The 23980-nt window shown below is 31.7% G+C and overlaps 1 protein-coding gene across 1 annotated transcript in view; it reads left to right on the plus strand.

The window, feature by feature from the left end:
* The window catches only part of LOC139513410 (calcitonin gene-related peptide type 1 receptor-like), a 54034-nt gene that overhangs the window by 15718 nt on the left and 14336 nt on the right, over window positions 1-23980 (plus strand). Inside the window, exons 2-5 of the mRNA XM_071301842.1 lie at window positions 6394-6513; window positions 11157-11263; window positions 13862-13953; window positions 23563-23689. Of these exons, the coding sequence (XP_071157943.1) occupies window positions 6394-6513; window positions 11157-11263; window positions 13862-13953; window positions 23563-23689 (446 nt within the window). The remainder of the gene's footprint in view (window positions 1-6393; window positions 6514-11156; window positions 11264-13861; window positions 13954-23562; window positions 23690-23980) is intronic.

The raw sequence follows: 23980 nt of genomic DNA on the forward strand, positions 1-23980 counted from the left end.
TATTATCTATTTTGAATTTATTGAACCATAAAACTAATTTTTGACTCTTCACATTGAATAATCCGCGAAGTGGATTATGTAAAATGTGAAGAGTCAAAAAATAGTTTTATGGTTCAATAAAATCAAAATAAATTATTGCCATTCATTATAAATAAATTTCTATCAAAGATAAGGCTCAAAGAACTTTTTATACTATTTATATTAACAATAACAACGTACACACATGTTGGCGTATGCATACACAACGTCAGAGTGGGCGTGTCGACATCAAAATTGAGAACATTGAAAATAAAACTAATAATTTTAACCAATCAGAAGACAGTAAAAACACCAAATTTATTTATCAATCGTTCAAAAAAGACCATTATAATCTCCTAAATGACAATATTATAACTGAATGTTACGTTAGACTGATTTAAGGCATTTATTAAACCATAAATTGGACAATGAAACCTTAATTTATCTTCCAAAGGAGGACAACCCCATGAATGAGAACGAAATGTATAAATTCATCAAAGATATAAGACTTACAATTTAGTACGTAAAACACGTTTCATTTGCACAGGAATAAAGTAATATCCATTTGCAGAATTATTACCGGATTAGTGCCGGCGATTTCAGAATTCCTATTCTTTTTAAATATAAATAAATCTTGCTGTAGACATAATATGAAACGGCTGTACTATGCATGATAGAGATTCTTTGTACTTTGTATAAAGTATGACTATAAAAATAAGGAGATATGGTAAGATTGCAAATGCGCATCGTATGGTCGTCTTTAAAAGGTCCCGACACGAAAAAAATGAAACAATTCAATTGAGAAAACTAGCGGCCTTATTTATATCAAAACAAATTTCAAAAACAAATATGAGAGACATAAAACAACGACAACCACTCAAATACAGATTTCTGACTTAAGACAGGTACATACTGAAGAAATTTGCACCATGTAATGCTTTACCAACTATTATATGTTTGTTTATGGACAGATCAAATCAATTAAATTCAAAACTTAAGTTCCTACTTCGATTTATTTTAAACCTTAAACGTCTTATACATAAAAGTATTTTTTTGCAAGATAATAAGCTAACATTGACGTATTCATATACAACTTTAAGCAAATTATCTGCTTTTGATAAAACTATGATATATAGTTTTCTTTTTGAGTCAGTTTCAGATTCAGAAATTTGAGATTGGTAAAGTATTTAAGTTAAATAAAAAAGATTTATTTCATAAATAAGATTTTTTTTTTAATTGTTTTGCGAATAGTTATTTTAAATTCATAAAGAAGTGTTGAAGTTATTAACATTGACGGGATGTATAAGTACCGAGCCCCGTCAAATGGATATCACATAAAATAGACCAAACAGTAAAAGTAATATTAATAATTGAACAAAGACAAATAAAAGAACAATATGAAACGTAGTTAAGATGATAAACAACGTCAGTACGCAGAATCCATACATCAAGACCATCATGTATTATTTGTGAAGCTACGACGAACTTTTTAAGAAAAAGGACGAGACGTTCTTTGACATACCCCTGGTTCATCAACTTTCTGTTCAGACACTAGTTTTTGTGTTTTCATGAGACACGTGATATGTCCTTTTCGAGGTATACGTTGACCAAATAGACCATTCGATCGCAAATATCGAACTGGTTATGTTTAATTCACATTATAGCCTCTTTGATTAGTTTTTATATTTACACATGTTTTTATTTTATAAATAAATAAGGCCGCTAGTTTTCTCGTTTGAATTGATTTACGTGACCTTTTATAGCTGACTATGCGGTATGAGCTTTGCTCATTGTTGAAGTCCGTACGATGACCTATAGTTGTTAATTTCTGTAGTTGTTAATTTCTGTGTCATTTTGGTCTCTTGTGGAGAGTTGTTTCATTGGCAATCATACCACATATTCTTTTTTTTTTTATATGTTTTTATTTTTATACAAGTACAACTAGATGTATTCTTTTTGAACGAAAATATTAGCAACTTTTCAGTATTGGCTAAGGTACACTATCGTCCAAGTATTTTTTAATGATTGAATCAAGGTTTTCAACAAATTTTAAAAAAATCATAATTTTAAACAACTTCTTGCCAATGGCCTTGCCTGATGTGTCTAATAAGACATTTATTTTTCAAATGTGATAGCAGTTTGATCACTATTTGAATATCTTTGTCTATTATTTGCATGTCGTATCCAATTCTTATTTATGTATATGCAGATGAAATATATACATACAAAAAATGAAATATAAATAAGTTAATGAAACCCAGTGATTTTTACATCGCGATGTCCTTGAGGTCATCATTTCTTTAAAATAAAACGTAAAAGTCTACATATTTTTTGGTCGAAAGTGCTTTGATATGGATCATTAAGAAATAAGGTAAATGTTTCAGATTAAAAATTAGATACAACATAAAATATAAGCAGAGATATACGAAGATGTAATATTTGTGAATTGGTAAACAACTATTATGTTAATTTTTTTGATGAACCGCAGATAATAGTAGAGTGGTTTTATTCTTTTCACTTTGTGCCTCAATAAGGTCGTATGTCAGATTATGTTTTGAATTAAGATATGTAGCGTTTTGGTTTTAGGTAATTTGAGGCGCACCAATTTCATATACGGCAGACATTATTAATAAAGATTTTAAAATATTTTTTTATCCAAATATATCACTCATTAATTAAGAATTTGCGATAGTACGAGCGCAGCATGGTTTCAACAGCACACTTTTTACATTCTCAAGGTATCGTATGGTAGGCATTTGTCATATTAACTTTTGTTATGTTAAATCTGGAGGCCCGAAAATGGTAAATTATAAAAATGAGAACAAAATACATGGATGCATTTATCATATGACTTGTATTTATTAAAATAATATATGGGAATTTCTAGTATATCAAACATCATGTACAGGTTACACCATACCTTAATAATAACAACCTTTCTACAGCTAATGAATAAAGGCGACAGCAGTATACCGCTGTTCAAAAGTCGTAAACATGAAGTTAATACATATTGGATAATCTTAAAATCATATTCAAATATTGTACAACTATGAAAAAAACGTATTTACCTAAAACTGAACGTCTCATCAGTTACACAATGCTAATTTGTGTGCAATAACATAGAGAAATGGAATTATATTAAGTTCTTGAAGTAGTGTCCCTTTTATGTAAATGTTTATGGCTGTTATGGTTTTATATTTTTTATATACATATTTAGAATTGAAGCTAACAAATAAGTAAACATATTGTTTTGCAAATCTTGAAAATAACTAATATATTTCATTGAAAACCCATTGTAGGCCTTCTGCTGTTGTCTGCTCTTTGGTCGGGTTGTTGTCTCTTTGACACATTCCCCATTTCCATTCTCAATCTCCATCAACAATGTAAGTCTACGTTATACAAAATATTTTATAATTGGTTACACCAGACGGACAATTCGTTTTAAAAGACTAATCAGCGACGCTCAAATCAAACAAAGTAAAATGACAAGTAAAAATTTACGAAGTTAAAAGCATTGAGGCCCCAAGTTCGAAAAGTTTTCCAAAATACAGTGGAGGTTACCTAAGCATTCAAAATTATCACAATCATTTAAACAGCCTAGTAGTCACCACTTCTGTGTTGACATGACATACATTGATATAATCATATTTATAACTATAAATATGTAATTGGTAAAATATTTAGGAAGCTATGGATGGGTCCTGAATACTGTTCAATTCGTGCTTGATTTGGCCTTTTAACTTTTTTGAACCGAGCTATTTTTTATTCACAATATTATAGTTCATACAATAATATTCACGTAATTTAAGTTTGGGGGAAAAAACTAATCAACAGTAGTATACCGCTGCATTCGTTTGCACCTGTTCTAAGTCAGAAACCTTATGATCAGTGGTTGTCGTTTGTTGATGTCATTAAGAAGTGTTTCTCGTTTTTTTTTATATATATATATAACGCGTTTGAATCGTTTTACACTAGTAATTTTTGGACCCTTAATAGCTTGCTGATCAGTGTGGACTAAGGCTCTGTTTTGAAGGCCGTAATTTGACCTATAATTGTTTACTTTTATAAAGTGTGACTAGGATTGAGAGTAGTCTCATATCACATCTTCTAATATATATAATCAAATACATTGAGCTTATTTTGACGACATTTTTTGTCTCGTCTAAAAAAGACCCATCGGTGTCGCTCGATTCGAAAGAGTTAAATAAATGCAACAGTAGTATAGCGCTGTTCGAAATTCATAAATCAATAGAGAAAAAACAAGTCCGGGTTACAAACTAAAACTAGTTAAATATAGGAAGATGTGGTATGAGTGCAAATGAGACAACTCTCCATCCAAGTATGTATGAATTGAAGTAAATTTTATAATTAAAAATACAATTTTATATACTAGTACATCAATCCTAGCAAGACCATTGCATTCCGTATTATATCTCTCTACTGATATCTGCGAGTACTGTTTCTTTGTTGAAATTAATGCGGCATATTAAACCGGTTGCATGAAATATTTGTTTCTGTTCAATAGTGATACTCATTTAGCTCGTACATTTGTTTCATTGTTCAACAATCTTTTGTCGGAGTGGAAGCACAACATAATACACCAAGCCCTAACCCAAAAAAATATATGTTTGCTGCTGATATTTTTTTTATAATTACATATTTTGTATGCACACTTTACCAAATCGTCATGGCTTTGGATATTAATAATTTGATTCATTATGCCATTTGATAGAATTAAAGAAAAAACTTCTATGTTTTGTCATTGAATGATTTATTTTTTAGCCTCTTGGAAATCTGATTGTTCTTTTGATTTTGTTGTAAAATAAAAAAACATGACATATTCGCCACTACTAAACTTGTGTAGTTTTTATTCAAGGGACACATAATTGATTACAAAATATGAAATAAAATTAGAAATAACTAATTTATGTCAAAGGTATCACTTTATTCGATTTCCCGTTTACGTATAGTGTTAGTTTTGTATATTCGATATCATATACTTTACAACCAGGTTAAATCCACCATTTTTCACTAAAGGAAATGCCTGTACCAAATCATGAACATGACAGTTGTTGTTCATTCGTTTGATTTGTATGAGCTTTTGATTTTGCTATTTGATAAAATGTTTTTCGTTTCGAATTTTCCTCATAGTTCAGTATTATTGATTATTTTCTTCTTAATTGGTACTTTGTGTCTTTTTGTTTTTTTTGTTAGCTGTTTGTGTTGTGCTTTATGTCCATCTGTGTATTCTTTTGATTTCTCTCTCATAGATATACTATGTTTTATCATTCATTTAAGGTTCATCATGACAAATGGAAAAAAATTGCTTTTTACAATTTCTCTAATTAAACACTTACATGTACAGTTGGAAAAGTTGTAATGCATAGTAATAACTATATATATTAAAGTTAAATGTATGTTGTGTTTCAGAAAGATAAAATCTTCTTTGGATTTTGGTTGGATTTTTTTTTTTTGTTCCTGCAGAAGATGTAAATTTAAATTAAGTTGGGATACATCTTTGAGATGCTCCCTATTATGTTAATACTGTATTGTCATGTATAATTGATTATCCTTAATTGACATGATGATAGACAGACAATACATATCTATACGTGAATTAATGGGTGTAACGTATTAGACAGTATCAAAAGCAATGCAGGTGTAAATTTTCGCACCTTCTTTTAACTATTATATATCTAGTGGGCGCAAGGCCTTAAAACTTATCCAACTGCAGAGGTTATAGTCTGTACTCGGTGTAGTTTTCGAGGCGTCATTTTGTTTCATTTATTATGATGATCTTTAATAGCATTTCACCTTCGATTATAGATGGGCTTATGGTTTTTATTTCGCATTTAAATCTTAAAACAAAAACCAAGACTGACTGAAATTTAAAAATATGATAATTCCTAGACTTTTCTCTTTTTGTAAAAATATCCATACTCAATATGAACGTTAAAGAATCCTTCTAACAACTCTTTTTGGTGGTCTTAGAAGGCCTTTTAGAAGACAAACTTCATTCAGGTATTAACATATTCATTTTCACTGTCACTCGAAATTTTTGACTCGGGCCTGTCAGGTCATAGCTATGCCTTCTTAATGTTTAAGAAACCTTGTAATCCTCGAGGACCGTTGTAAGGCAGTGGCGGATCCAGAACTTTTCATAAGGGGGAGGGGGCACTGCCGACTGACCTAAGAGGGGGCCCGCTCCGGTCATGCTTCAGTGATTCCCTATATAATCAATCAAATTTTTCCCACGAAAAGGGGGGCGGGACCCCAGCCCCCCCCCCCCCCTGGATCCGCCTATGTAAGGATTACAGTCTAACACGAACACCGTTTGTAATGGTTAATAGCTTTATAATATGTCCTGTTTTGCAGGTAATTTGTACTGCAATGCCACATTTGACGGGTACAGCTGTTGGAACTATACAAAAGCTGGAACAAGAGTCTACGGAGAATGTCCAGAATTTTTCATTTACGAGTTTGGTCATACTAAATGTGAGTATTTGAACTTGTTAATTTCATCTCATATCCTTGTCTATATTTAACATTATAAAAACGCGTCTCTTTAATTAATAATATTATTACAAATTTCATAAATGCTGCAAGATCAAAAGTTTTAGATTTTCTTACCACATAATAAATCTATGAGTGAATTAGAAGATGTATTAGTTATTTGTCAGTTGTATAACAAAATTGATATCTCTTCTAGAATCTCTAGTAAATGGAAATACAACTGTTCGTTCTTATGTTTTCTGAATACCTTTGATAAGAATATTGTGTGAAAAATGCACAGTATAATGTAAATGTAAAATCATTGCCAAGTATATCTGCCTCAAGTAATTTAAACTCTGTGACGAAGGCCGTTTTTTGACCTATAATTGTTAACTCTTTATACATTGTGATTTTAACGGAGAGTAGTCTCGTTGGCACTCATACCATATCTTCTTATATGTGTATAGTTATCCCTCAGATAAATATACAAAAAGAAGATGTGGTATAATTGTCAATGAGACAACTCTACACAAGAGACCAAATGACACAGACATTAACAGCTATAGGTCACTGTAAGGTCTTCAACAATGAGCAAAGCCCATACAGCATAGAAGGCCCTGAAATGACAATTGTAAAACAATTCAAACGAGAAAACTAACGCCCTAATTAATATACAAAAAATGAACGAAAAACAAATATGCAACACATCAACAAACGACAACCACTGAATTACAGGCTCTTGACTAGGGACATGCACATACCTACAGAACATGGCGGGGTTAAACATGTAAGGGGATCCCGACCCTCTCCTAAACTGAGATAGTGGTGTAAAGTTTGTTTTATTGTAGTAACGACCACATGTTAAAAATCATAGATCATTTAAAAGCCATGCATGATGTAGTTGAATCAATCAAGTAGACAGATTTTCTCATTTGTAAAGGATAATACTTTTTAATTTCACTTTTCATTGATTTTGAACATGTTTTTGTTTTATTTTTCGCTTACTTATATGGAAAGTCGAAAAGTTTTTCTTGGAAGTTAGAACAGTTATACAATACATTTTGAAATACAAAAGTTTCGACTTGTTAATTCCTACCAAATGACTTTGTTTAATTAAAACGTTTTCATAAATTTTTGATAATTGTATATTTTTATTAACCTTATACTGACTACATAAAAATGTTTTAACGGAGTATTGCTGAAAAGCTGTGTTTAGATAACAATAGATCGAGGGTAATTAACACGTCATATATTTATAAACCGCATTTACTAAAGTCGCCGTCAATCTCTCTCGTTTGAAACATTCCCTTATCTGAATCCGTTATTTTACTATTCAGATGACAGAATATGATTAATGTTGACATCTTGAAAAATGGGATTTTTTTCTCTTGACCTTAAATTGTTTGATATTAATTTGTTGAAATTAGGCCGTAAGAAATTTTTACGACTGAGAAAAAAACAAAAATACAGCATTCGAATAATAATTTATATTGCTGTGTGTTAAAATTAGTAATGAGAATTAAAAATAAAATTGTACGGTTTATGCCACTTCAAAAAATTACTAGATGAACGATTAAAGCACCTTGAAGTATTTTTTATTATATTTTGATGTCCCGTTATATTGAAGCCTTTTTTGAGTAATGCATCAATTGGGATAAACTATTTATTCCTTTTATAATCGTCATGAGCTTTGTGTTTAAGGTTAATACCGATAACCGCTTTGAGCTCTGGAAAAATCTTATCTATCATTTTACAGTATCTAGTTCATTTACAAAATTGTTTGAATGTTTATTGATATAACTTATCTCGTTGCTCATCGTAGGACAATCTGACTTAAACTATGAATTCGATACTTGACTGTCAGTGTATGCAGTACCTGTTGGTCGTACAGTAGTTTAAATAAAAATGAGATTTGAAATGGGGAATGTTTCAAAGAGACAACAGCCCCGATAGCAGAAAACAGCTCAAGACCACCAATGGGTCTTCTACATGCATTTGCCACCACTGAAGTTGACCCTGTGTCTACATTTCGTTTAAGAAGTTAATTGTTTAATTGCTATTACGTATATCGAGAACTTTGCCATTATTGTTCGAATGCAAATGTGCAGTTTACATATTGATCTATGTTGATTGATTGAAGAATGTGACCATGACGGTTTTTTCCCTTTGATTGTGAAATCATTTCATCTGTCTGTATAATTTGTTATAGTTTTTTTTTTATGTCGCAAGTATAAAGTCAGTGACCTAATTGCATGTATCGAAATTATCTTTGATTGTGTAAGTTTCCAGTTTATATACAAGTCAGTGACCTAATTGCATGTATTGTAAGTGTTATAGAATATCCATTCGTTACGTCTGTCAGTGTCGTGTCGTTATTGTTTCTGATTCAATATCTTATAAAAACTTATGAATATAGTCTAATGAGAATGATCCATCTATTCTGCGTTAAATGTATTATCAAGTGTGAACAAAAACATTGACATCGTTTACTGGTACTTCTTTGAAAAATTACGGGTATTATTCATTGTGAACAATCTTAATAAACAAATCAGATCTACTTTTTTATGGCCCCCGCAACGAAGTTGTCGGTGCCATATAGTTTTACCCTTGTCCGAAATTCCGAAATCTGTAATTCCGAAATTCCGTAATTCCGTAATTCCTCAACAAACCATTATACGGAGTTTTGTTCTAAACGCCTTCAGATATTGGGCTTATTTTTGGTATATGAGTTTACCATGATGAGTTACAGATCAAGTTTAAGTTTCGTTCCGCTCCGCTAATTTTTACCTAAATTACGGGCTTTGGACATTGATAAATTGTTGAGAATCACAGTTATACAGACTTTTTTTCTAAACGCTTTCAGATATTGGTATGTGAGTTAACCATGTTGATTTACAGATCAAGTTTAAGTTTTGTTCCGCTTCGCTAATTTTTACAGAAATGACGTGCTTTGGACTTTGAAAAATTGTTGAGAATCACAGTTATAGAGTACTTTTTCTAAATGCTTTCAGATATTGGGCTGATTTTTGGCATGTGAGCTAACCATGATGAGTTACAGATCATGTTTTAGTTTCGTTCCGCTCGGCTAATTTGTGCTGTAATTTGGGGCTTTGGACTTTTATAAATATTTGAAAATCACAGTTATACGGACCTTTTTTTCTAAATGCTTTCAGATATTGGGCTGAATTTTGGTATGTGAGCTAACCATGATGAGATACAGATCAAGTTAAAGTTTTGTACCGCTCCGCTAATTTTTACCAAAATTAAGGATTTACAACTTTAAAAATTGTTGGAAATCACAGTTATACCAGGATTGAAATTTTGTATTTGCGCCAGACGTGCGTAAAAAGTTTTATCTGAATCCGTTATTTTACTATTCAGATGACAGAATATGCATTAATGTTGACATCTTGAAAAATGGGATGTTTTTCTCTTGCCCATAAATTGTTTGATATTAATTTGTTGAAATTAGGCCGTAAGAAATTTTTACGACTGGGAAAAAACAAAAATACAGCATTCGAATAATAATTTATATTGCTGTGTGTTAAAATTATTAACGAGAATAATGTACGGTTTATGCCACTTAACAAAATAACTAGATGAACGATTAAAGCACCTTGAAGTATTTTTATTATATTTTGATGTCCCGTTATATTGAAGTCTTTTTTGAGTAATGCATCGATTAGGATAAACTATAATTTTATTCCTTTTATAATCGTCGTGAGCTTTGTGTTTAAGGTTAATACCGATAACCGCTTTGAGCTCTGGAAAAATCTTATGTATCATTTTACAGTATCTAGTTCATTTACAAAATTGTTTGAATGTTTATTGATATAACATATCTCGTTGCTCATTGTAGGACAATCTGACTGAAACTATGAATTCGATACTTGACTGTCAGTGTATGCAGTACCTGTTGGTCGTACAGTAGTTAAAATATTAATGAGATTTGAAATGGGGAATGTTTCAAAGAGACAACAGCCTCAATAGCAGAAAACAGCCCAAGGCCACCGATGGGTCTTCTACATGCATTTGCCACCTCTGAAGTTGACCCTGTGTCTACATTTCGTTTAAGAAGTTAATTGTTTAATTGCTATTACGTACATCGTGAACTCGGCCATTATTGTTCGAATGCAAATGTGCAGTTTACATATTGATCTATGTTGATTGATTGAAGAATGTGACCATGACGGGTTTTTTCTCTTTGATTGTGAAATCATTTCATCTGTCTGTATTATTTGTTATAGTTTTTTTTTATGTCGCAAGTATAAAGTCAGTGACCTAATAGCATGTATTGAAATTATCTTTGATTGTGTAAGTTTCCAGTTTATATACAAGTCCACGTTGACTAATCTTATAAAGAGCTATAGAATATCCATTCGTTACGTCTGTCTGTGTCGTGTCGTTAACAGATTCAATATCTTATAAAAACTTATGAATATAGTCTAATGAGTACAATCCATCCATACCCTCCGTTAAATGTATTATCAAGTGTGAACATGCAAAAACATTGACATCGTTTACTGGACCTTCTTTGAAAAACTACGGGCATTATTCATTGTGAACAATCTTAATTATAAAATCAGATCTACTTTTTTTTGTTTTTGTATTTGTTTTTGTTTCAAAATAATGTTGTTCGGTTTCAGCATTTCCTTTTAAAGATTGTAATATAGATGGGACCTGGTTTCGTCACCCAGAAACAAATACTACATGGTCAGACTACACAACTTGTGCCGAAACGATCAAAGTTCGGGTGAGTAATTTCATAAAGTAATCCCATGGTACCTTGAACAAAACTGGATAACTGGTTCCAAGACGATATATTTAGGGTAGGAAATAAACTCATCATAGAAACCATGATAGAAATATGTATTTGCGACAGACGTGCGTTTTGTCTACAAAAGACTCAACAGTGGCGCTCGAATAAAAAATGTAAAAAAGCCAAACGAAGAACGAAGTAGAAGAGCATTGTGGACCAAAAAGTCCTAAAAGTTTGCTAAATACAGGTATGATAATATATTCCTGTGGTAGGAAAATCTTAGTATTTCAAAAATTCTAAGTTTTGTAAACAGTTAATTTATAATTATGACCATATCAATGATAAATCATGTCAACACAAAAGTGCTGACTACTGGGCTGGTGATACCCTCGGGGAATAATAACTCCACCTGCAGTGGCTTCGATCCAGTGGTTGTAAGATAAGATAAGATAAGATATTTTTATTTCCAATTATGGGCCCCAAAGGGCATAAACATTACAACATCAATAATTTTTTCATAATACAATACAAACAATGAGATAAAAAAAAAAAGAAAAAGTTAAACGAGAACTATTTAAGTTCTTAAAGAATACGTAGATAAAGAATCTATAGTATGTTGTTTTTTTTTAATACTAATGCATTTTATTACAAGTGTGGTTGATATAGATAACAAACAAGCAGCCCAAAAAGAAAAAAAAAGAAAAATAGATATCCACATATGTATAGTACACAAAAAGTTGGATCAATTAAATATATAATAATTAGCCAAAAAGAAAGTAGAAATTAAACATGTCCATGACTCATCCTGTGTCAGCAGCAAATAGGAAAGCATTATGGTTTCCTAAAGGCAGCTGACACCAGGGGACGATACCTTATGGGCCATAGGCATGTAAAATGTGTGTAAATGTCTCTTTCCTACCTGTATCAAAAGCAAACAAGGAAGCATCATAGGTAACTTGAATGCAGTTGATACCAGGGGACGATGCCTCAAGGATATAAGAGAACATTTGAATAAATAATATATCTTAACAATTATTTTTTTTTTTAATCGGCTAGTATGTCTGTGATATTCAGATGAATATAATTTTCTATGTCCAATCAAATGTATATACACACATAGATTTCCTGTAATTAAACTCATCATGGATACCAGGATTGAAATTTTGTATTTGCGCCAGACGTGCGTTTAGGAAACGTCATTGAATGAATTCGTTGTACACTTACAGAAATTTTAGATGAAACCTAAATAGATAAACGGATTATTCAAGGCTCTATGTCCTTTTATACCGATTTTTGCCGATTTTTGGCACTTGGGCAAAAGATAAAGTAGACCGAGAGAAATTGAAAACAGAAAAACAACAAAAAATAAAGACATAGTTGTTTTACATTGTCATATCGGGGCCTTTTATAGCTGACTATGCGGTATGGGCTTTGCTCATTGTTGAAGGCCGTACGGTGACCTATAGTTGTTAATGTCTGTTTCATTTTGGTCTCTTGTGGACAGTTGTCTCATTGGCAATCATACCACATCTTCTTTTTTATATAAATTATATTTTCATTTAAATAAAGGCAACAGTAGTATACCGCTGTTCAAAATTCATAAATCGATAGAGAAAAAACAAATCCGGGTTACAAACTAAAACTGAGGGAAACGTATCAAATATAAGAGAACTACGACACAACAGAGACACAACACCGAATTGAACACACACAGAAACGAACTATAATGTAACAATGGCCATTTTGGTACAGGGTATTTTATGAAAAAATGGTGGGTCGAACCTGGTTTTGTGGCATGCCAAACCTCCCGCTTAAATGGCAGTGTTAATTATAACATTAAAATGACAACATTACACGACAGGGTTACAATAAATAAACAGATAAATGGGAGAAAATATAGAACAGAGAAACAAACGAATAATAGCCATCAAAAGGTGACAAGTTAAAACATATTTTTATACTCCAGACGCGCGCTACGTCTTTAAAGATTTTTGTAGATGCACACTGCATTGATCCAATTGAGCAACAGAAGCCCTGATATAATTTGATATGATGAAACGGTTTGGCCAATAGTTCTGCATGAGAGTTATTCCGAAACATACGACTTTACGTAGTGAAAACATGGTAGAAAGAACAGCACAATCCGTCTGAGGTCAACTTTGCCTGAGGGAGTTTGAACAATTTCGTGATATAATAATAATACAACAACTAAATATAAAATCATTTATGTGTCGTCGTATATGCCTCTTGATAAGCAAAATATACTGTCTAATAATTTAGCAGAACCAACTGGTATGAAAAATGTGAAACAAGTTTTAAACAAGAGAAATCCAAATGTGATAATGCAATAAAAAAAAACCGTGACTGACAGCTAAAGTCACTGGAAAACAGGTTCCTGGTTTTGGACAGATACATGTACATAAGGAATGAAGTGGAGTTTAGCCTACCTGTTTAAGTTTTTTTATTGATAAAAAAGTTCCTATATGCTTTTTATTATCTGAAAACAAACACGCTCAGACTCTAGAGTTAAAAAAGTTGCCTATTGTAATTAATACTTTGAACTTACTAAAATGTTGGTTTTTTTTGTTTCAGAGAGCACACAAAGTTTTGTACATATACTTCAGTGGTTATGCCCTCTCCATGGTCTCATTGATGCTGGCTTTGTGCATTTTCTATTGCTTCAGGTATGGAAAAAAAACTCACAAATTATACCTGGCCAATAATTATATTGAAAACGAGCAAACTTAAGGTAGTTTTTATTGGTGAATTTTTTATTCAATTTGTTTTTTTAAAGATTATTTTTCACAGAATTTACATTGGACCGTTATTTTGTTATTTTCTGCAGATGTGCTTACTCATCAGAATGTTTATATCAAATGATTGATGGTGTCATGACTTGAGTGTTTATAATATTGTCTTATTGTGAAGTCTGAAAATTGCGGTTTTATATGCTGTTAAGATCCTGAATAGTTCATGTTTCTGAAATGTGTAATTTTCTTGGACAAGCGATCGTTGTAAAACAATCATGCTTCAATGTTTATAGTTATGATTCGACTGAATGGTCAGTGAATGAATGAATACTTTATTCTTTTAAAACAATTGTTACAGAGAACATATATATATTAACAATATACAAACTTATATAGCATGTGTGAATTACATATACATATATAAAGTGATACTAAGAAGTTCTAACCTGGAGGAACGACCTTCTCTTGGACGTTCTTAATAAATTTACATAGTTTTTCTAATACAATTACATTGTTGGAAGCAAATAGCTGTTCAAACTTATAAATGTTAACATTTTCGTGACAAAGAGGGGGAAGCAGATTTATTCTTTCATTGATAAAGTAGTTACATGTCATTATATAGTGGTATTCATCACCGATATCCATAGAGTCACACAGAGAGCACACTCTTTCGCTTCTTGGCAAATTGCGCCATCTCCCAGTCTCGACTGGTAATCTGTGACTACCACATCTAAATTTACAAAGGATGTACATATAATAGGGTGATAACTCTGAGATATATTTTTCAAAACAAAAATAAGTTTTAAATAATCTATAGCACAATGCCTTAGGAGACTTTCTGAATACCAAAATTGTATAAATTGATCCTTAAGTTTCTGTTCAATACACTTTGAAATCCATAATGACGAAAAAACAGTTTGGTTTTGCCAAACATTTGACATACCACAATCATCTAAAATATTCTTTATAAACTTTAACCACTTTAACCACTTTAAGGATGAAAATTTTGTTTCATTTCCTCTAACAAGTCTACACCAGAAATTTATCATACGTATCTTTATTTGTATCGATATAGGAAATATTCCTAGCTCACCATATACAATAAAGTTGGGTGTAGATTGCTTCAAGTGCAATATAATTTTAAAAAATCGCAACTGTATACTTTCAAGAACATCTAAATTTTCAAAACCCCAAATTTCTGATCCATATAATATTACAGGTTCTACTAATTTTTTAAACAAATCAATTTGACATTCAATAGATAAGTTATTTCTTCTACATTTCTTCAATAATCCAAACATAGCTTTAGTTGCCTGTTCCTTTAGATACTTTCTTGTAGACAAGAATGATCCACTTTTACAAAAGAATATACCAAGATATTTATAATCTTTAACTATTTCAAGCTCATTATAATTATTCAAATAAAATTTTGTGTGTTTTGACATCCTGCCTTTTGAAAAAACTAAAACTTTAGTTTTCTCTACATTTACTTTAAGTTTCCACATGAGACAATATTGTGAAAAATTATCAAGCATAAGTTGCAGATCTTCAACCGATTCTGCCAATAAAATGGTGTCATCTGCATATAAAAGCAAAAATATTTTTAAATACACTGTAAGTTCATTTTCAGCATCTTTGCTGATAGATTCTAAACCTTTAACATCTTTTGTTTCTAAATATGATTGCAAATCATTTAAATATAGTGAAAATAATACAGGCGATAAATTTTCTCCCTGTCTTACTCCAATTTCAGAGAAAAAGATCATCGAAGTTTCATTGTTATGTTTAATACATGATTTTACATTTTCATACATATTTCAGTAATATTTGTATGACCAAGCTTAAAAAATAATGAGTTACGAACTTACGGTGAACAAAGTCAAATGCTTTTTCGAAATCGACAAATGCACAGTGTAGCTTTTTCTTTCTGAGAGAGAGTAATTCAAATAATGCATACAATGCAAATATGTGATCATTTGTTGAGTAACCATGCCTAAAACTTAATTATGTCGTAATTACGACATAGCATGTCGTAATTTCGACATAACATGTCGTTATAAAGACATCGCTATGTCGTAATTTCGACATATCATGTCGTAATAACGACATCACTTAGTCTATGTGGTTATAACGACATAGCTATGTCGTAATAACGACATCGCTATATATAAAAGAATATGTATTATGATTGCCAAGAGACTAAATGACACAGAAATTAACAACTATAGGTCATCATAATGCTCCCAATAATTAGAAAAGCCCCCGCATAGTCAGATATAAAATAGGGAGGAAAGATACCAGAGGGAGAGTCCCCGAAATGCTGTGTGGCAGACAGTGTTATTAATTAATTATTAGCTCCCTTGGTAAAACTCCAAATTTCATATTTAATGTATTTCATTGTTAAATACTTTACATGAATCTTAATAAGTTTATATTTGTTAATTCCATAGCTTTTGCTCTTTGAATTCATTGGTTAAAGATTTTTTATTTATATTGTAAAGTTTGATATTTAAAATTGAGAATGGAAATTGGGAATGTGTCAAAGAGACAACAACCCGACCATAGAAAAAACAACAGCAGAAGGTCACCGAGGGTTTTTTTTTTAATGTAGCGAGATATTCCTGCCCTCGGAGGCGTCCTTCAGCTGCCCCCTAAACAATTGCATACTAGTTCAGTGATAATGAACGCCATACTAATATCCAAATTGAACACAAGACACTAAAATTAAAATAATACAAGACTAACGAAGGCCAGAGGCTCCTGACTTGGGACAGGCGCAAAAATGCGGCGGGGTTAAACATGATTATGAGATCTCAACCCCCCCCTTTACACCTCTAGCCAATGTAGAAAAGTAAACGCATAACAATACGCACATTTAAAATTCAGTTCAAAAGAAGTCCGAGTCTGATGTCAGAAGATTAAACCAAAGAAAAAAGCATCGTTGCAAATTCTTTGGTTACCTTCTTTGGATACCTTCAGTGAGAAACTTATATATTTTATAGCTTTCATCTAAGATCAAAAAGATACCGGCCGAGGAAGGGCCGTACAGCCAGACAAGGTTGATATAAACTTCTATTTGTTGGGAGAATCATACGTGGAATTTTATGAGGACTGACATTACAAGCCAAGCATTCCATCTCCCTTTAAATAAGCACAAACTACATGGCTTCTTGTAATAAGGGTGAATTGAAGTATTGATTGCTCCATTTCTACTTTCAAACATTGGGCACGATGTTCCTACGGTTTATTCCCGATTGTCCCACTTTTTAAAATTTTATAGTTCTGATTGTCCCACATGAAAAGTTCTGATTGTCCCACATTATTTTATGTAGTAAAATGTTCTTAGATAAACAAGGTAACTGTTGTTTGTTTTGCTAAATAAACAAGAATTAATTATTGCACATTTAATATTAATTTTATAAAAGTATAAAAAATATGTATTTTAAATCATTAGATTGATACACTTTTGATTAAAAAAATATGATATTTCTGATTTATGAAATAGATCTTTTAAGGTCTTGAATTAAACTTTTTTTCTGAACCTTTATTTTTGGGTCTATATAAGACTCTAGAAAACTAATTGGTGACGAAAATCATATGGTGGTGCATTTATTTTTGCTACAGCCATTTGCAAGTACCCAATTCTGATGATTTTCTCAGTTTTCATCAGATGTTATCCATTTTTGGGCTATTATCATGAAAAAATCACAGTTTCACAATTAAACTTTATTTTTTTCATACTTTCAATAAAGATAGAGTTTTTTTATAACACAAATCTTATTATTTCAACTTCTTTGTTATAATTGATTGAAAAAATACATATTTGAGAAATTTGAAAGATTTTTTTTTTATATAGGATGCATATGTTTCTGTTAAAATCATTTCTTGTACCCCCATCTATTTTCTCTAAATTTGCTGCTGTCTAGAATTTTTCCAGATCAGCCTTTCCAAGAATCACTACTAAAGGTTGTTTTTCCAATTTTCCCATTGTTTTTGCAGTCAACAGGACTCTTCACCAATTATAAAGAAGAGCCAGACTTCCATAAGAAATAAGAAGATGTGGTATGATTGTCAATGAGACAACTCTCCCAAAGAGACCAAATGACACAGAAATTAACAACTATAGATCACCGTACGGCCTTCAACAATGAGCAATATCACATAACCACAAAAGGCCCCAAAATGACTAATGTAAAACGAGAAAACTAATGGCATAATTTATGTACAAAATAATGAACGAAAAACAAATATGTTACACGGCAACAAACGACAACCACTGACTTACAGGCTCCTGGCTTGGGACATCACCACAACAAAGACACTAAGTACAGATCTGAGAGTACTCGCAGTACTGACTGCTAATTCAAAGCCAATAAAAAATAATTAAAAAAAATATGCATTTTAGACTAAAAAAAAATGATTTTTTAAAAGACTTCATATTATATTATATGATACTTCAATTGTACCTACTATGAACAAAACAAAATATGTAAATATTATTATTTGTTCTTATTTTGTTCATATTTTATAAGTTACATCGATTAGTAACCTTTGATTAACTGCAACACGCTATAAAAACAAATTAATCATTATAAAAACAGTTCCCAATTGTCCCACATTTAAACTTCCCAATTGTCCCACAAACATATTCCCGATTGTCCCACAAAATTTCATTACCTTTTTACCTGTAATTTCAAAAAGTGGGACAATCGGGAAGACACCGTTCCTACAACCCCTAGGATTTAAAACAGAATCTTCGAAATTTCATCCGCAAAACAAAATAAAAATGATAGAAAACACGAACCAATATTAAAACAAATTCAATATATGTTTTAAATTATGTTTTTACAGCTCTTGATCCTATACTAAGTAATATCTAGTATATTTGACGATTAAAATAAGAAAGCTATGTGAAAAAAAAACGGATGTCCAACGTTACATTTATGAAAAACTGTTTTAACTCTTATGTATAGTGATCCTATTTCTTATTCTCTGATCTTCTTGATTCTTGGCAGGAACAACGACATGTGTCGGTTCTTTGTGGCGTTAAAGCCGTTAGTTTGCCAAATTACATTTGACTCGGTGGCTGCATATTAAGCTAGAATAAGAAAAATGTCCAACGACGTTTTTCGTTAACTCAACGACTGAAAGTGAATTTTATAAGTAGATATAGCAGAAAATGAATAAAAAGAGTAAGACAATAATAATATCAAACAAAAGTACAAATATTTGCCTCATGTGAGTTCAAATATTGCTGATTCAATAATATCTTCTCTACACAGTCGTTGTTCAAACGGTAGCCATTTTGTCCAAGTTGATATTTTATTTTACAAAGCAGTTGACGCGTATTTTTTTTCATAATTGATCAAAACAAAAGTTAAATACACGAAGAGTAAAAAATGCCAAGATTCTTTTCTTATTACCTACATATTTGGGTCTTAAAGGAATAAAATGCTTCCACACATTACAAAACGGTAGCCAATTTGTATAAACGTCTGAAAACGTCTAAAATCCTAAAGACGCTAATTTCCAACGTCACATGTTCTAAATTTTCAATTAAATGTTCATTATAATTAAAGTCATATGAAACCAGTGAGTGGTGAAAAATAATTATTATCCAATTCTTGAACCAATGCATGTTTATATCATAAACTTAGAGCTCTGTGCACGATTTTGTCATTTTTTACGCAAATATATCGTATAATCGTCAATTTTTTTTTCTCTCTGTCTGTTATCATTTAACAAATATGGCTGCTCATTTAATGCCGTGTTTTAAAGCCGAAGTTTACCGATTGTCCCCTTATAGTAAATAAATGACAAAAAGCATGGGTATTGAGCACGTGTTTAACATGTACAATCAGATAATTGTTTATTTTAATGACAGATCCATGCGTATTGCGATCGCCGGATTTTTACGAGGAGGGTTACGCTCAGGTCACTATGCATACGGAAAATACGTCGGCGAATAGCTTCCTGGAAGCAAGCAATTAAAAACAAATAAACTTCTTGTAAATGTGGACACATTACAGAATTTTCCTCAGAAAAAAGTATATGTACATAAGTTGTATAATGAAAACTATCCATTTAGTTATAAAAAACATATGCATGATTTTTTTTAAATTGAGGTTTCTTATGACTTTAAAACATATTGTGTTATGAAATTTGGAAAAAGAGGTTGATGATTGCTGCTGAAAAAAAAAGAATAGTGCATGTTGCTATAGACTCCGCCTGGGGACATAGATTCGACACAGAATAAATTTTGCAATTTTTAATCGTTTATAGCTTTTAACGATTTATTTAAAAGAATTGGGAAATGGGGAAAAAATCCCATTACATGAACTTCGTCCAACTTTTGCGAAGACAAATTGGAGACACCAAGACAGTCCTCTAAATGTAAAATGCGAACTGAAATTTATGTTATGGAAGTACTCCGAAATAGATCATTTAAAGTCATCACTTCAGTAACTAAAGGTGCAATTCCCAATATTAAAAGACTTATTACCAGTTCGCGGAATGTTTTACTTCGCGATTTGTCCTGCTATTCATGTTGTAACTGTCGTGATGAAAGTAATCCTTGTACTAGCGAAGCCGGAACTTTTCGTCAATATAAACTTGTGCATGAAATGGAGGTAATTGAAAGACGAATCCCAAACAGTGACGAAAACCGTTTCATCGAATTGATAAAAACCCGGGATTATATTTGCCGTTTTCGCGGACGATCCAAGGGTACATTACTATATTTTAAAATGTATATCAGAAGTTGAACACTATAGATGACTTGGGAAATAATTCTCAAGCCAAGGTTCAAGTAATTGAAGGGGTGTATTTCGACAACATATGTGCCAGGGACAATACAATTCTATTCAAATTTAACCAAGGGTAAAAATGTTCGATTTACTTGCTGAGTGTCAGTTATTTTTGTATTGGGGTTGAATTAAGATATAGAAATTTTACAATGACAGATGATATGCACCTTGAAAGTTAAACATCCTATGATAAAAAAAATTTATGGAAAACCGTATACATGTCCCATCTTTCCTTCCTACATTACTTGCGACAGTACTGCATTTTTAGTTGAAATAACTTAAAGGGTAAACATTATTCAATCGATTTCCACAACTCGAGGTAGTTTTTGATAAAATGACTTCACAAAACAAACAGATCCAGAACCAACCAACATTATAAAAAACAGAAAAAAACTTGCAAAAATTAATCGAAGTTAAAAACCCTCTTCGACGCCGGATTTAGAGATCAAATGCTTGGCTTGCAAAGTCAGTCCTCATTATATTCCACGTTTTATGCTTCCAACAAATAGAAGTTTATATCAACCTTGTCCGGCTGTACATACCTTCCACGGCTGGTACCTTATAAACATCAGATGGGATCTACAAATGTATAAGAGTTATCAAAGGTACCAGGATTATAGTTTAATACGCCAGGCGCGCGTTTCGTCTACATAAAACTCATCAGTGACGCTCATATCTTTTTTTTTATAGTGACGCTCATATCAAACTATTTATAAAGTCTATGTGGAAGATATAAAATACTTAAGTTTCTCACTGAAGGTATCCAAAGAAGGTAACCAGAGATTTTGCGACGATGCAAATAATAAACTTTACAATATAAATAAAAATCTTTAACCAATGAATTCAAATAGTAAAAGCTATGCAATTACCAAATATATACTTATTAAGCTTCATAAAAACTTTTTAACAATGAAATACATTTAATATGAAATTTGGAGTTTTACCAAGGGAGCTTATAATTAATTATTACACTGCCACACAACATTTCGGGACTCTCCCTCTGGTTTCTTTCCCCCCTCTTTTAAAGCTGACTATGCGGGGGCTTTTGTAATTATTGGGGGCATTATGATGACCTATAGTTGTTATTTCTGTGTCATTAAGTTTCTTGGCAATCATAATACATATTCTTTTATATGTAACGATGTCGTTATAACCACATAGTGATGTCGTTATTACAACATGATATGTCGAATAACGACATAGCGATGTCGTTATAACGACATGTTATGTCGAAATTACGACATAACGATGTCGTAATAACGATATGTTATGTCGTTATGACGACATGTTATGTCGAAATAACGACATAGCGATGTCGTTATGACGACATGTTATGTCGAAATTACGACATTACGATGTCGTAATAACGATATGTTATGTCGAAATTACGACATGTTGTATCGTAATTACGACATGCTATGTCGTAATTACGACATGCTATGTCGTACTTACGACATAATTTTTTTTTTTTTAATGGCCCTTATCGGCTTCCGTAAAAACCAGCTTGGTTTTCATGTAATAATTTATTTTCTTCTATAAAAATATTTAATCTATCATTCAAAATGGATGTAAAAACTTTTCCTAAACAAGATAACAATGTAATAGGTCTATAATTTTTAGGATTCATCTTGTCTCCTTTGTTTTTGTATACTGGTATCATGTGACCTATAAGCCATTCTTCAGGCAAAATACCTGAATCAAAAACTAAGTTAAATAATTGAACATAAATATCTATCATACTATCCAAAGAAGAACAAATATATTCGTTAATTATTTTATCTTCTCCTGGTGCTTTATTATTTTTGGCATTTTTTACAGCTTTTTTATCTCATCTTTAGTAATTTTCCCATTTAAAATGTCATTGGAGTTTTCTGGATCCATGTTATTTTGTATACTAAAATCTTCTCTTTTGTCATGCTTGTTTTTATTCAGATCTTTAAAAAAATGGAATAATGTTTCCAGAGAAATTTTTGATTTCTCTCTTTTTCTATCTTGATTAAGGATTTTCTAAAATTCTTTCGAATTTTTTACTCTAATATATTTCATCTTTTTACGCATATTACGATTAATTATATTTTCATTCATAATATTTTTATAATACATTTCAGATATTTTAACTCTATGTTTAAATACATTTGAACCATAATGTTGATATAGCCGCTTAGCTCTCCTAAGCTCTTTTCTACCTTTATAACAGTCAGAATTAAACCATTTAAATCAGTTGTCATGTTCGTTGGCTACCACCCGTACTGATATGTTCAGTCTAATGCCAGTGCACGTTTCATGCTTTTGTCGAGAAGAGATCTTGACATAAATAGGAAATCATACTCGATCAGCATGTGTTTGTAAGATTTGCTGTTACTACATTCTAATTATTGTCACGTAAGCCAATCGAATCTGTTTGGTCACACATACAATTGTGTCAATACGACTTAACTATAAACAACTTCTATACAAGTGGGAGGCTTAGCAAGCTATAATATCAGGGTTAAGCCACAATTTTCTTCTACAGATACCAAGCCAGGAATGTGACAGATGTTTTCTATTACTTGAAATAGTCTAATATTTGGTTTTGTCAAGCTTTATGTTTGGACTTTCTCTCTTTAATCTCTCTTTGAGGTTTTGTAATTTTGTTAATTAACAGTAACTCGATTGAGGTCGATGAGTTGTCCAAGCGATAACTATGAAATAAGTGTCTCATTACATAACAACCAGTTCTGTTTTTCTCAATTTTTAGACAACTGAAATGTACAAGGGTGTCAATCCACAAGAATATGTTTGTGTCGTATATTCTGGCAGCCGTATTATGGATGTCTTATTATTTATCCAGTGCCCTACATCCAGATGTTCTTCAAGAAAATCCAGTAAGTTATCAGTTTACCTGCTTTTGCACCTGTCCTAAGTCAGGAATCTGATGTACAGCAGTTGTCGTTTGTTTATGTAATATATACGTGTTTCTCGTTTCTCGTTTTGTTTATATAGATTAGACCGTTGGTTTTCCCGTTTGAATGGTTTTACACTAGTAATTTTGGGGCCCTTTATAGCTTGTTGTTCGGTGTGAGCCAAGGCTCCGTGTTGAAGGCCGTACTTTAACCTATAATGGTTTACTTTTTAAATTGTTATTTGTATGGAGAGTTGTCTCATTGGCACTCACA

Source organism: Mytilus edulis, chromosome 2, assembly GCF_963676685.1.
Source record: "Mytilus edulis chromosome 2, xbMytEdul2.2, whole genome shotgun sequence".
Lineage (NCBI taxonomy): Eukaryota > Metazoa > Mollusca > Bivalvia > Mytilida > Mytilidae > Mytilus > Mytilus edulis.